Source organism: Anabrus simplex, chromosome 4 (assembly GCF_040414725.1).
Source record: "Anabrus simplex isolate iqAnaSimp1 chromosome 4, ASM4041472v1, whole genome shotgun sequence".
Lineage (NCBI taxonomy): Eukaryota > Metazoa > Arthropoda > Insecta > Orthoptera > Tettigoniidae > Anabrus > Anabrus simplex.
The window spans coordinates 393,060,320-393,076,527 of NC_090268.1; the positions used below are offsets into that span (position 1 = coordinate 393,060,320).

Sequence of the window (16,208 nt, forward strand, 5' to 3'; positions counted from 1 at the left end):
TTCAAAGGTAGGTAGCTAAAGATGGCAGCACGGTGCTCTGTTGATCCAAGATGGCAGCTTGTCAAAAAAAAGCACATAGATCTCTCTGAAAAGTGTTCGATTCTAGTCTTGCAATGCAATGTTCTACCACATCAAACTATAGTATGCGATTTTTGTGCTCTCAACACTTGTTGTAATATGATTTGAACGGCAGTATGTGTTCAAGTCTAAACATGCATCGCTGCAGCACGTGCTCATTCTACTCTTCGCGATGCATGTTTAAACTTGTTCGATAGAGATATGCCTTAACAGAGGAGAAGGCCAAAACAGCCTGTGCATAGCCGCCATCTTGTGCAGTAACCTCTAAGCTAGCTTTCTCCATAAGAGCCGGTGCCATCTTGCGCAATCGCTCAATGTATATTTTTGCTAAGTCACTTTCGTTAGTAGCGGAGAGGCTGCTTGCTTTGACTCTAAGTTCGTAGGAAGGAGGGCAGCACGATGCTCTGTTGATTAAAGATGACAGCTGTTAAAAAGCACGGGGCTTTGATGAGCACGTGGATTTTTCAAATTGCCTGCTACCACATTTTAAAGGCAGTAGCTAAAGGTGGTAGCACGATACTCTGTTGATTAAAGATGACCAATGTCAAAAAAATGTAGAAATTGCCGCCACCACATTTCAAAGGTAGTACCGTAAAGATGACAGCACGATGCTTTGTTGTTTAAAGATGGCGGCTGTCAAAATGCAGGTGACTTTTAAAAGCACGTGGAATTTTGAATTTCCCTCCACCGCATGCATAAGGATATGGTTTAGTGCCGTAGAGATGGCAGCACGATACTCTGTTGATTAAAGATGGCAGCTGGTTAAAAAAGCACGTAGAAATTGCCGCCACCACATTTCAAATGTAGTAGCTAAAGAGGGCAGCACAAAGGTTAGCGATGCACGATGGCAGATGACAGCTGTCAGAAAAGCACGTGGCTTCGTTTGCTCTGTTAATTAAAGATGGCGGATAACAGCTGTCAAAAGGGTACGTGGAAATTGCCGCCACCACATTTCAAAGGTAGTGCCGTAAGGAGGGCAGCACTGAGGTTAGCGATGCAGGATGGCGGATGACAGCTAGCAAAAAGCATGTGGATTTTCAATTACCGACAACCAGGTTGGGGTTTAGTACCGTAAAAAGGGCAGCACTGAGGTTAGCGATGCGTGATGACGGATGGCAGCTGTCAAAAAGCACGTGGATTTTAAATTATCCACCACTACGGTAAGGTTTAGTACAATAAAGTGGGCAGCACTAGGTTAGCGATGCAAGATGGCGGATGACAGCTGTCAAAAAACGCGTGGTTTTTAAATTGCCCACTCGTAAACTTTAGTACCGGAAAGAGGGCAGCACTAGGTTAGCGATGTAAGATGGCGGATGACAGCTGTCAAAAAGCACGTGGATTTTAAATTGCCCGATACCACGATAAGGTTTATTGTCGTAAAGAATGCAGGACTGAGGTAAGCGATGCAAGATGGCGGATGACAGCTGTCAAAAAAGCACATGGCTTTGTAAAGCACGCGGAATTTTTCAAATTGCCCGCTACCACTTGTCGAAGTTGGTAACTATAAGGTTTTGCCCCGTCAAGATGGCGGCACTGAGGTTAGCGATGCAAGATGGCGGATGATAGCTGTCAAAAAAAAGCACGTGGCTGTCATAAAAGCACGTGGCTTTGTTTACTAACAAGAGCACGTGGCTTGCGGCGGAGACCTCTGCGGAGGCTCAGCTTCTCGCAAAGGCAGTTGTAATTCGATTCCCTGCTTATTTCTGTGCTATTTTTGAAAAGGTCCATAGCAGTTGCTTGTATACCACGGAAATGTTGAGGTCCATGGCCTGTTGAGGTTTCTTAAAGCTAGTCATATCATTATCATCATCATCACCGTCACCTCTCACGAACACGAAGTGAAAGCTCATTCATCCGCGAGTTAATATAATATTTTTTTACAGCCAAGGTAAAGAATGGCAGAACTTTAGGATGAGCGTCAACCCGGCTATGATGCAACCACGTAATACGAAGAGTTATGCAGGACCAATAGACAGCGTTGCTAAGGAATTACTTGAGAGGTAAGCCTGAAATTATTCTTTCCTTCATTTCTTCATATTTATCCAGTTATTTTACCAATATTTATTAAATAAATGAGAGTAAACAATTAGATACAGATTGAAATAAAAAGTAAGTTTATCTACAATTTGTATTTACATATACAATAAATTTCAGTAATGTAAGAAAAAATTGCTGCTATTTTGGATCATCAGGGGTGGATGCAGAGTTGGTCTCGGCACACAAGTGGCTACTGCTTGTCCGTGGTTCGACTGCTCTGTACTCCGATCAGGCAACCGAGCGGAGGAGGGGTGGCCACGGCTCTACCTCGGCTCTATCCCTCTGTACTCGAGAGACGGAGAGATGCTGGTACCCGCCATCGGCTGTCCTGAGAATGGTTATCCGTGGCTTTCCATTCTCCTGCTCTAAGGCGAATGCCGGGACAGTTCCTGGTACAGGTTACGGCCGCTAACCCCCTCACCTTGACCGAACATCTCCTTCTCTAATACTAATCTCTTGGCCTGAGAGACGGCGACTCCGTCCAGAAGGCCCGCCTCCCCCTTCAGGGGAGGAGTGAAAATATTCGGTAGTAGTATACTTATATGCCGGCCCCGTGGTGTGGGGGTAGCGTGCCTGCCTCTAACCCGGAAGCCCCGGGTTCGATTCCCGGCCAGGTCAGGGATTTTTACCTGGACCTGAGGGCTGGTTCGAGGTCCACTCAGCCTACGTGATTAGAATTGAGGAGCTATTTGACGATGAGATAGCGGCCCCGGTCTATAAATCCAAGAATAACGGCCTAGAGGATTCGTCGTGCTGACCACACGACACCTCGTAATCTGCAGGCCTTCGGGCTGAGCAGCGGTCGCTTGGTAGGCCAAGGCCCTTCAAGGGCTGTAGTGCCATGGGGTTTGGTTTGGTTTTAGTATTCTTATATATGAAACAACTTGGACACAATATCGTGGCAGGAGGAGGGTTCCCCACACCGCTATGCTCGCACAGTTCAGGGATGGCCGGACGAACACTTTCCAGATGTGTGGATAGGCAGACGAGGACCTTTGGAATGAACGTCCCGATCCTCTGATTTAAGCCCAGAATATATATTGTTTTGGAGTTACCTGAAAGACATGGTGTACCGTTATAGGGTCAAGAACTTCGTACTTTAATAACAGTGGAATTCAACAGCATTCCTGTGGACATGGTGTCAAAGGGCTTTAGTTAATGTGAAGTTGAGTTTGGAAGCGTGTGTAGACCTCGACGGACGCACAGTAGACCGGGCATTGGGACGCTAACCCTATTTATGTGATCTTTTCCATTGTATAATTGTGTGCAATGGATTCTGTAACTGTATTGAAATTGTGCAATATAATCATAAATATCGTACATACACAGGTATGAAAATGATTAGATTCAACACTCATTTTTTAATACTACCATTGTCGCATTAGCTATTACTTGCCTGCACATAAATAACTTTCTGTGCTGCAGTGGAGCTCTTTTACGTTTTACTAGTTGTCTGTTTAAAGTTAATTACAGAACACAAGTTACATTTTCTTTCAATTATATCAGTGACAATATGATAGTTAACAGACTCCTCTATCAACATGAAATTCCAGTGTTGAGAATTTTAAATTTCTCTTTTCAGTGTAATTACATAAAGTGGAATTAGATGAACTGGTTCTGTACTATTTTGCTTTACGTTAGCGCTGGTATAATTCGCTGCACTGCGCTTTGTACTATGTACGAACTCAAATGTTGAAACTCAGCAGAGAAAATATAAGATGTGTAGTAGGACTGTCGACAGGACACTGCCATCTGTAAAAACACCTACATAGAATTGGAGTAATAAGAGACAATATATGTAGAAAATGAAATAAAGCAGAGGAATCAGCTGAACACATACTTTTCGAATATGAGGCGCTGGGTAGAATCAGATTCTCCACTCTATGACTACCAGGTGAAGAGAGAGAAAAAAATCCAAGAAGACCCAATAAGAACAACCTACAGCTTGGTGAAGGGAGCAGGTATATCTAGGTGGGAATGAAGGAAAAGTATAGTACCAAAAGATCTTAGAGGTCGACGCTAATTAGGAACTAATATTTAGAGGCCCCATGAAGAAAAGAAGGAGAAGAATAAGAAGCAGATGATGATGCTGTATGAACTCAACTCTTGGAAATTGATGTAGACTTAGCAACAGACCAAACAGAAATATTTAATCTCAACGTAATATTTTGAAAATTATGAATAATGCAATATTTTAGTAGAATGAATATTTGGCTGAAATATAGGGAGTTCCATGTAACAAATTAGAAGGACAAGTGAGGGCAAAGACTAAAACTAATGCAATTTAATTTTTGTCCCCTCCTTTGAGTCTAAACATTTTCAAACCTCTGTATAAGTACGGGCCACCCTTTACAGTGCTACACTGCACGGGAAAGCCAGCAGGAACGTTCTTCTAACGTGTATATATAAAATTTACGCGTGCACAGTTTTCTGAAGAAAGGGCTTGTTTTCATTAGTCTATACACCAGTAGTTCTCTATGGGTGTGACGGAAAAATATATAAACACACAGATACGTTAATTATTATTGAAAAGTCACAAGTGATGGACATCTATCTCGAGAGTTCCAGTGATTTATATATTCTACCCTAAGGTTCGTGTTTTATTGGGAAGGCTTCTTTGAATTAGAAATCTTTCTGAAACGGACTGGAAGTGTCGCAGTGTTCCACGTGGTTCATTTATGTACCATATGGCTCTTTAAAATTAAGTAAAGCAAAGTGCCCTGAAAAGGAAAATCTTAGAAGGCGCTGGTGGTGTTGGTGGTGGTGATGTACAACTGGGCAACCATCCTTTAAAATAACACTAATCAAAGAGAAAATTAGCATTGGGTCCGACACTTCGAAAAATGAAGGCATCGGCCAAAGGATGATCAGGGCCACGAAGGGAGAGAAAATGAAAGACTCTCTAGGCCACCACACGTAATACCATCGGGGTCGGGAAAGAACCAGAGTTGACGAGCCCTTTGGGCCCTTCCAGACCCTTTTCGTCACCTCTTAAGGCAGGCAAGGTTTACCGAACGTGTTATTATACCACCCACACCCATAGAGGGAATAATCTGAGAATTCCGGTTCATACTCTGTTTTCTCCTTCCCTCTGACATTTCTCTAGTACGCCAGTAACAACATTTACTGCATCTATTCCAATTCCTACTCTCATTTTTCCTGCGTCATTTGACTTCGACTGCATTTCATCATTACTGCTTTATATCTGTTTTCGTCTTCTATTCCTTCCCTGCCGGCCTTGCGCTATAGGGGTAACGAGTCTTCCTCTTAGAAGTCCCGAGTTCTAGTTCCACTCAGCCTACTTGAGAATAACTGATGATCTATCTGACGGTAAAATGGCCATCGGTCTGGGAAGGAAGAATAAAGACCAAGACGTTACCTCGCGCTGACCACGCTAATCCCGTTACTCTGCATGCCTTCAGGCTAAGATGTGGTTGCCTGGCAGGCCAATGCCAAACAGAGCCGTAGCACCTTGTGCAGGAGGGGTTCCCTTCTCTAAGACTATATCCATGTCATTCAGATTGATTTCAATGCGAAAATAATTTTAGATAAGTGAGTAATCCATGAGTTCGCCTCTGTGGTGTAGTGGTTAGTATGAATAGCTGCCACCCCCGGAGGGCCAGGTTCGATTTCCGGCTCTGCCACGTAATTTGAAAAGTGGTACGTGGGCTGGAACGGGGTCCACTCAGCTTCAGGAAGTCAACTGAGTAGAGGTGGGTTCGATTCCCACCTCAGCCATCCTGGAAGTGGTTTTCCGTGGTTTCCCACTTCTCCTCCAGTCAAATGCCGGGATGGTACCTAACTTAAGGCCATGGACGCTTCCTTCCCCTTCCTTGTCTATCCCATCCAATCCTCCCATCCCCCCCGCAAGGCCCCTGTTCAGCATAGCAGGTGAGGCCACCTGGGCGAGGTACCGGCCATCCTCCCCAATTGTATCCCCCGACCCAGAGTCTGAAGCTCTAGGACACTTCCCTTGAGACGGTAGAGATGTGATAACTCGCTGAATCCGAGGGAAAAACCGACCCTGGAGGGTAAACAGATAAAGAGAAGAAGAAGAAGAGTAATCCATTAAATAAATCTATGAAGATATTTCTTGAGCGTACTTTGAATGAAATTGAAATTATTTGTCGAAAAAAATTATGTACAATTTAATCACTTGTGCAAAAGATTGTGTGCCATATTGGACTTGTTACTAATTACATTACGTTTTACTTTCCGGTCCAAAGAATGAAGGATCTACGGGACAAGAATGGACAGCTGCCTGATGACTTTATAAACCACATGTTTCGATGGGCATTAGAATGTAAGTATACATCTCATATCATGGCATTCAATACGAGCAGCTAGAGCAGTGCTGTCCAGCATCAAGTTAACTGAGGGCCGTATTACAACTTTAAGAATGTATGCGGCATGCAAATATTGAAATTAATTCTATGACTTAATTATTTTATTTCATTTTTACTTTTAAAAATGATACAAAGCAAAGTCCTAACGTATCGCCAAATAAATTCCTATTTTTTAAATTTTCCTGATTCAAAATGTGTCATTACTCTTCATACTACAACCGTTAAGCTATTTGAATACTCAGGATACAAGTTGTCTGGTAGGCCTCAATTTAGTACGGAGACACAATAATACATTTAAATAAATTTCAATTATTATGAATAAAATCATACGCTGAAAACTAAAAAGGAATTGTACAAATACCAGCAGGGTCTGCCTAGCCCTGGCGGTAAAGGCTACTCGGTTCACCCGGAAGGACGTGGGTTTGATTTACTGTCAGGAAATAAAAACTTCCGGAGGTGCACCTGGCCCTGAGGTTCACTCAGCCTGCACCAAAATGAGTACCAGGTTAATTCCAGGGAACAAGGAGGACCGAGCGTAGAGATAAACACTCTAACCCACGAAGTGCCGAGATTACGGATGGCGGAAGTCTTTACCTTCCACTCCTCCACAGTCCTTCATGGCCTGTACCAAGATGACTTGCTTTTTAAGATACTTGTACTCACTAATATGAACGTCGAGGTAGTTCTTTCGCCGCTGGTATGCTTGCAGTTATATTTAATGTGGAAATCTTAAATATCTTCTTCAAAGAATTATTAGAAATAGTGTTTCTATAACATGATTTTATGTATTTGATATTTTAAAAGCACTTTCGGATAACTAAGTACTTGGAAACGCACAAGACATTTTAATTCACAAATCACAGAGGTGAAGGAAATTTAGTTCCCAACAAAAGCTTGAAGAAATTGTTATAAATCCCCCTCTTTGTTGGTGCGAAAAGTATCTGTTTGAAATATACACAGTTCAAGCAATAGTTCGAACCGTTTTACTGCTTCAGTTTTTCTTCTACTGAAGAGTTAATCGTTTTATTGAACTTCGCCCATATAATATTAAAATTAAGGTTGTTAATACAACACTATCACAAAACAACCAAAGTTTGAGTACCCTCAGAAATTCACCTGCAACTGGCTAGGAAACACGTTTCCACATTACTACGCAACCAGTCTTCTTTTATACTCAGAAGTGAGTGCAACTATCAGCCTCCATTGCTCAGGCAGCAATGCACTGACCTCCCACAGATAAATTTCGTGGTCCATGCGCTGGACAAAGCGGAAGTAGTAAAGAGTTTTCTCCGGTTACTCCGATTTTTCCTGTCTTCTTTCATTCCAGCAACACTCTCCAATATCATTTCATTTCATCAGTCAGTCATTAATCACTGACCCAGAGGAGTGCGACAGGCTTAGGCAGGCGGCATAATTCCTATCCTCCATGCTGGATGGGGGTTTCATTCCATTCCTGACCCGGTCAACTGACTGGAAACAGGCTGAGGATTTTCAAGTCAGTGAAGCTACTTCATTTTCACTCGTTGTTACACATTATTACATCAAAATATTATATCGAACATGCCATATAAAATCCTCGGCATATACATTATAATACCGATCGTGCATAAAGTACTCACACACGAATTTCTAACTTTTCTAATTCATCTCTGGCCATAAAATATCAGTCCAAGGGCCGCTGGTTGGACAGCACTGCACTAGAGTAACTGACAATACTTAGTAACATGCGTAACAGACGCAATTTAAGAGTAAGTGTGTGACCTTTTCTTGTGCAGTCTTCAGGCAGTAATTTCAGTGAAATATGGTCTCCGGTAGATCGGGCGAGAAGTAACGTCACCTCACTTGTTCGATGTGACTACCATCAGCACACTGAAGGCAACGCAACAAGATGCGCGTTTTCCTCCAACTTCGATTAAACTGTTGTGGTGTTTTAGACCATATTACTCAATGCATTACCCTCTTTATAATTGCACCATTCACCTTCATGCGTATATTTTGACACTGATGAGCAACTGAATTGGCTAGCTGCGTGTAGCACATTATATCACGCCGCTGACGATAGCAATGCAACTTAATAGAAACTCAACAACATAACAGAAGCGTTAAGTCGTACTGTTCCCTAATCACTGCACAGCCTCCCGTAATTCACAGAGATTGTTCGGAGTAGACTCAGCGATGTGCATCCTGTATGTGCTCAATAGTATTGAGGTCAGGTGACTTTCGGGACTAGACAAACACCATCATACAAATGGAGTGTTGTTTGAAAGGTTCTTTGAACCAATCAACAACAGTTTGAGAACAACTGGGTGGGGTATTATCTTATTACACTTACAGTTCTCCTGCACTATTTTGGAGATGAACAAACTGGTGCTCATGTCCTGACAGGAGGTTCCTGTATCGTTCGTCGGTGAAGGACACTGTTAGATGTACCAGAGCTTCTATTTCATCCCACGTGACCATTCCCCATACGATGATACAGACTTCATTGTAAAGATGGCTGTGAATGTAGACGAACTGTACCAGTTTGCAGCAAACAAAGTGAACTTTATTAACAGTGTCCTAAAATCAGATAAACGCACGAATATAAGTTGGTGTGAAGAAGGGTTAGTTTCAGTGGAGGTTATAAATACACTGGACACCTTCAGAGAGGATATCACAAGTCTAACCCACACAACACAGTCAGATAAAATGAAATGGCGTATGGCTTTTAGTGCTGGGAGTGTCCGAGTACATGATCGGCTCGCCAGGTGCACGTCTTTTGATTTGACGCCAGTAGGTGACCTATGTGACATGATGAGGGTGAAATGATGATGAACATGGCACATTCACCCAACCCCAGTGCCAGCGAAATTAACCAATGATGGTTAAAGTTCCCGACCCTGCCGGGAATCGACACCGGGACCCCTGTGACCAAAGGCCACCACGCTAACCATTTAGCCATGTAGCCGGACAGTCAGGTAAGCAACAAGGCACTTAGTCGGAAGTAGTGCGATGGAGGCCAAATAACCTCACCACAGCAGCAACAACAAACATGTGGTCGTTGTATCACCAAAAAACTCCGACGAACTGAAGGACTCTGAACAAACACTAAGATCAATACAGTCCTCTACAAAAGCAAATTCAATGAAAGTATGGGTAAACAAAATTAATAAAATACGAGAAAAGGAGGCAGTGCTTGTTATACGAAGCGAAAAATAGGCTTATTAATCTCTTTGGACATATTTGGTGCATTTGATAACACTTGGTGGCCAAAATTTTTGTATCAACGAAAGGAAAAGCAGTGTGTACAAAATCACTCAAGCGTTCTTCAGCAACAGAAAAGTGAAACTTCATGTTGAAAGAGCAATTTCAACTAAATACATCAACAAAGGCTGCCCCCAGAGATCTACCTGCAGCCCAGGATTTTGGAATATCTTGTATGATGACATCTTCAAACTACCTCTCCTCACGGACTGCAAATTTTTTACCTACGCTGACGATGTATTTTTGTTAAGCGAAGCTGACTTAAACACTCGAGCGGGCACAGCACTAGGCCTACATATTATGTTTCACTGGGGTTCCAAAAACAAGATACAATTTAATCCGCTGAAAACTAAGTCTACGGTTGTCACGTGAAGAAGAAACCTGATAAAGCCACAACGGAGAGGAAATCTCACTTGAAGATCAACTTGTATACCTGGGGGTCCCACTGGAGAAAATTTTAACTTCTAGGTCACATTTCAATAAACTGAAGCTTAAATCAGATAATTTTTTTCAGGCCACTGCTAATGCGTGCAGGCCGTCATGGGGATTAAACTCAGAAATACTCTGAATTATATAACACAAAACGTTTGTTCCACTAATACTGTATTGTGCTTCATCGTTTCTTTCTACACTTGAATAGAAATAGGCTAAGGAAAAACTTCTGCAATTTCAGCAATGAATGATCCTTCGAATTTCTCGTGCCTGTCGCACAATATCTACACAAGCAGCCCTTGTCATCGCTGGAATAAAATCCCTGTTCTTTACTGCCATCGGAATGGCTGAACTCACGTTAATAAAGAAAAACATAGCATCACCTGCATCAATTCTAGAAACCACACTGGAGAAGACCTGTTACTTCCTGGAATCCGGTCACCATAGTAGCTTCAAGCCTTACGTTTTCAGTAGCTGCTTGCTCAACCATGATTACTATATCTACACAGACGGCTCTTCCACACCTAATAACACCGAATTTGACAAAGTGAGATGCGCATTCGTTGTCTACGAGGATAACATAAAAGTTTTTCATCCAGCTGTTCAGTATTTCAAGCCGAGATATGGGCCATCAAATCTGCTGTGGAGTGGTGTGAACACAACAATAATAGCGCTCGGATACTAAATGACTCGCAGGCTGTGTTGAACACAATCAACGACAAGCACAATGTCAATCCAACAGCTGCTACTGTAAGATCTAGCAAAGCACAGCAGTGCCCACACACCTCTCTTTTCTGAATCCGAGGACACACCGGTTCTCCTCCAATTGAAAAGACAGACATCCTCACAAAAGCATCCTCCTCATCCAATATAGAAATCACCTACAACAAATTACTCCCAAACTATGCACAAGCTCAATCAAAACACATCTAATTAAGACAGTGGAACAACCTCTGGACATCAAGTAAAAAATGGTCTGTCACACCAGAATTATTTTTCCCGACATATAAAGCCGACTCCAATCCAAAACTTTAGTGCCCGAATTCATTCTCATTTAGTTTCACTCCGGCCATGGAAAATTCAAGTTCGATTTGAACGCTTCAAAATTAACATTGCAGGCGATTACTTGTGCTTTTCTGGATCTTCACAAACGTTTGACCATTTACTGCGCCATATTTGGAAGGCCAAGATTCGAACTTCAGTGTCACTTAAACAATTGTAATGTGGACATTTCAAAGCCATTATACCATCTGTTCAGAAAAATTCTGCTGCTACAAACAGTTCCTTCAGTTCATGCTGTATTTATTGATCTTGAGAAGGCTTTTGACTGTGTCAGGTGGGACAAATTGATGATAATTCTAAAGAAACATGGAGTTGATTGGAGGGATAGAAGGCTAATAAAGAATTTGTATTTAAACCAGAGAGCAAGAGTGAGAATAGGAGATGAGTTGAGTGAAGAAGTTGAACTAGGAAGAGGTGTAAAACAGGACTGCTCTTACCGGGCGAGTTGGCCGTGCGCGTAGAGGTGCGCGGCTGTGAGCTTGCATCCGGGAGATAGTAGGTTTGAATCCCACTATCGGCAGCCCTGAAAATGGTTTTCCGTGGTTTCCCATTTTCACACCAGGCAAATTCTGGGGCTGTACCTTAATTAAGGCCACGGCCGCTTCCTTCCAACTCCTAGGCCTTTCCTATCCAATCGTCGCCATAAGACCTATCTGTGTCGGTGCGACGTAAAGCCCCTAGCAAAAAAAAAAAGGACTGCTCTTTTTCACCGACACTGTTTAACACCTATCTCGAAGAAATAATCAATGAAAGCTTTAATGGAAAAAGTGGAGTTTGTATTGGAAGGTAGGAGAGTATAATATATAAGATTTGCTGATGAAATGGTTGTGATGGGAGAAAGCGAACGTGAAATGATACAAATGTTAGATAAGCTCAACATGAAACTAGAATAATATGGAATGAGAATTAATAAAAAGAAGACAAAATGTATGATGATTGGTGGAACAGGTAGTCATTGTCGTATTAGTATAGGGGGAGAATAAATAGAACAAGTCAGTAACTTTAAGTACTTGGGAAGTTTGAGCAGAGTTGATATGTATTGCACGACAGAAATTAAGAAAAGAATTGTCATAGCAAAAGAAGGCTTTGAGAAAGAATCAAAATTACTTGTGGAACACTAAACAAAGATTTGAGGAAAAGACTTGCTAACTGTTATATCTGGAGCATAGCGCTGTATGGTTCAAAGACTTGGACATTGAGAAAGAAAGACGAAATAAGATTGGAGGCACTAGAGATGTGGGTATGGAGGAGAACAGAACGAGTGAAATGGGAAGACTGGGTAAGGAATGAGGAGGTATTTCGAAGAGTTGGAGAAGAACGAAGTATGTTGCAAATCATTGTTTGAGGAGGGACTGTTTACTGAAAGAAGGAATGGTGAAAGGCAAGCGAGGAAGAGGAAGGCAAAAATATCAAATGCTGTACAATATCCAAGGAAATAAATATTCGGACATGAAGAACTTGGCGCAGGACAGGCAACAGTGGAATAGGTTCATCCCATGACAAGACTTGCCATAAGGCAGAATACCTAGATGATGATGATTTTGTGTCAAGGACCAATAATTTAAAAAACTGATCAAAACTATAACCCTAATACACTCATGAACTCATGTACACTCACGTGCAAACTGACATTATATTTAATAAATAAATACGATGATACACCCACATGCAACTTCATCAGTACCTTGCTGACAAGAGAATCCATTGCCTCGGGTGCTTGGCGACGTACTCGTATTCTGCCATCGGCGTATATTTCTATCCCGACTCGTTTGTCAATACGATTTTTCTCTAGCTGTGAAAGTTCAATGGTGTTGTTCTTGTGCCAGTGCCATGCTTTATGCCTTGTGATGTGCCGTGAGCAATGGTACTCAAGGGGAGCGGTGGCTTCTATACCTCATTGTGAGGAAGTCGTCCTGGATGACATGGCTGCTGACACTTCCCCATTATCCATCAGTGAATTGACGAGTAATCGGTTGAACTATGACCGTCAATCCGCTCTTACCATTCCGAGTCATCCGATAGTAACACCGGTCAAAAGCCCGTTGTTCTACACGAGGGTTGATCCTGGCATAATGGTTTTACCCAAATCTACGTTCTCATGGAACACTCTGGACACGATGACCCATGAAATGCCTGATCCACTTCCGAAATGGTATAGCCCATGCATATAGCACCGACATTCTGGCTGCGGTGAAAGGCGCAGAGATTTCATGTTTTACCTACCCTTTACTCACCACCTGTTACATGACCAATACGAGATCTGACGGCACAATCATATACTAAGATGAAAAATTACAATCGCTGCGCGATCACAGTGCCATTTTTCCAAAACGGCAGCTACATCTAATTCAATTGCTCGTCAGTGTATGTACATGTACCGTATATTTATTTTACTGCGCTTTTTTGGTCTGATTAACAGCAATATGCTACATCGCTTTGGATACTCGACTGGGTTGTCTGAAGCCAAATAATAAACCTGATTCAGAAACTGAGAAGCTCATCACCGCTGTTCAAGTCGTCTTGAAAGGAATGTTCACAATCGACCTTCCACCTTACCTCATTCCGTCCGAAAGGGAGAAATTATGGAAAGAGATGGTAGAATCCATGGATTTTTTCAATGAGTAAGTTGTATATTTTTCCTAGTATATCTTACCACGGTCTACACTTACTTGTTTCTTTTCAACACTTCGAAACTTCTGACTTATTCCTCACCAACAGCCGGTAGGCAAAGTATCACTAATATTATGTGATGCCACAGTATGATCCTCTCAATAATTTCACGATTTACAAGCCCATCACAAATTTACAGACTGACCTATCACAGTGGAACGTGCTCGCTGTACACATGTAATGCAGTATTCTTCATTTCTACACTCCTGAGGCCTTGGTAAATTAGATAAAATTGTGTACTTCTCTAACAGTATCTTGGTGGGAGACATTGAAGTGAGAAGCTTACCTTACCAGGGAAAATTAATTTTAAAAAATTGGAACACAAATGTATGCTCAATTTTTTATCGATATGATTTGAGTAGTTTTTTATGAATATTCCATTTTAAAACAGTGTCCTTTTAAAAGGACACCCAGACCTCAGATGGGTATTCATTCACAGAGTATTTCTCTGCAGTGCTGAAGAATTCTCTAAGGAATCGGACGTTTTGTGAGCTTATTATATAAGCAACGAGAAATCTATTAGCACTGATGCAGAATATATACGTCTACATATACTTCAGTATTATCCATTCTGGCATTCTTTAAAAGTATTTTAGATACACCCTGTTTATATTTATCAAGTAGAGGCGCCTGACAACACTTGTTCATGACCACAAGGATCCGAAAAACAATCATTTCCCTGGAATAATGAAGTTCTACAGAAATTACAAACTATACCAAAACGAAATTAAAAATCATAACAAAGTTAAAAATGACAAAAGAAGATCAACAATCTAATTCACACAACATTTGTGATTAATTAAGGATACGTTAAAATCACAGTAAAAAAGATATAATTGACTCTCGTTTTTCCAGATTGGTAATGAAGTACATAAAACAAGCCCAAAACAGAATAATGCAGAGGCCACCTGACGCTCAAAAGGATATGAGTGTGCTGGAGACTCTTCTCATCAAGAATGAAGATCCTATGATTGCATGTGTGATGGCACTCGACATGTTTCTTGGAGGAGTAGACACGGTAAGATATGATTATTCAAATGGATTTTAAACATTCCAAGTTTTGACAAATATTTGTTCAAATATATGGAAATTTCGAAGCTCACGCCGATTATTAAGAGCCTCGGCAAGTGCTGCTTAACCAAGTGTTATGAGCCTGAACACAAGGAGGAACATGATTTAGAATACATCCGAGATGCCCACTCCTGATCCTTAGCAGCTTGCATCCTGGTTGTCAGGTGCACGTATTACTAGGCCACTCAGCTGTTCCCCATGGTTAAGGACCTAAGAGGTGACTACGGTAACCCACACTACGAACCATTGTTTGGTTATCGATTTTCCTGATACACATTGTTATTGAATTGTGAGGGCAACGATTCGAGTAGGAGTATTTTTGGACACAATTTTCTGTGTTTCAGAGTCTTATGTGTTCATAGGACACTGCCGTTGACTGTGAGTTCTAGATTGTTTAGCAATGCTTAGTCTTTAAAAATCTGTTAATTAACTATTCTCTATTTGCTGCCAGCTCCGTGGGATCGTTTAGTTACACTCCTCCCATCTTCATATCATGAACTTTTTAGTCTAACCTTCATCACCTTGGTCTCCCTTTGCTCGTTTTACCCTCCTTTGCCGAGTCTATTATATCCCAGGAAACAAATCTTTCTCCAAACTTCTCACATGATCCAATCACCACGCACAGGCCATCCACTGAACTCATCCCTAAATCTGAGTGCTGTCACTTCCATAGTTCCCACCTGCTCTTACCAGCAATCCTCGAACACTAGGTTTGTTTCTTCAAACTGTTGAATATCATATCTTGAGATATTGTACTGTACAGCAAAGTCGACCTGAATACAAATCGATGTTCAAAAACAACTCTAATTCCCAAATTTGCAAGAAGTGTACACCTGAAAATATATTTAATAGTGTTACGTTTTATAACATTAGAAGGTTCGAACCCCACTGTCGGCAGCCCTGAAAATGGTTTTCCGTAGTTTCCCATTTTCACATCAGGCAAATGCTGGGGCTGTACCTTAATTAAGGCCACGGCCGCTTCCTTCCCATTCCTAGCCCTTCCCTGCCCCATCGTCGCCATAAGACCTATGTGTGCCGGTGCGACGTAAAGCAACTAGCAAAAAAAGAATAATAAAATAACATTAGAAAATTTCAAATTATTAGAAATATGTAAATTAATATAAAATGTATAAATTTCCAAACTCCATAAAAATCCCTGTTAACGTATACTTTATAGTTATAACATTAGTATAATGTCAGTTAAGTCAGGATTAAGTCATTTATTAAATTAATAGCAGACACTATGTTTTATAATACAGAAATATGTAT

General features: G+C 41.5%; 1 protein-coding gene across 2 annotated transcripts in view; it reads left to right on the forward strand.

Annotated features, from left to right (window-relative positions):
* Window positions 1-16,208, forward strand: part of LOC136872032 (probable cytochrome P450 49a1) — a 57,344-nt gene that overhangs the window by 24,397 nt on the left and 16,739 nt on the right. For both annotated transcript variants that reach the window (XM_068227304.1, XM_068227305.1), the window contains exons 4-7: window positions 1,962-2,078; window positions 6,342-6,418; window positions 13,618-13,819; window positions 14,724-14,886. In XM_068227304.1, coding sequence (XP_068083405.1) covers window positions 1,962-2,078; window positions 6,342-6,418; window positions 13,618-13,819; window positions 14,724-14,886 — 559 coding nt within the window. The remainder of the gene's footprint in view (window positions 1-1,961; window positions 2,079-6,341; window positions 6,419-13,617; window positions 13,820-14,723; window positions 14,887-16,208) is intronic.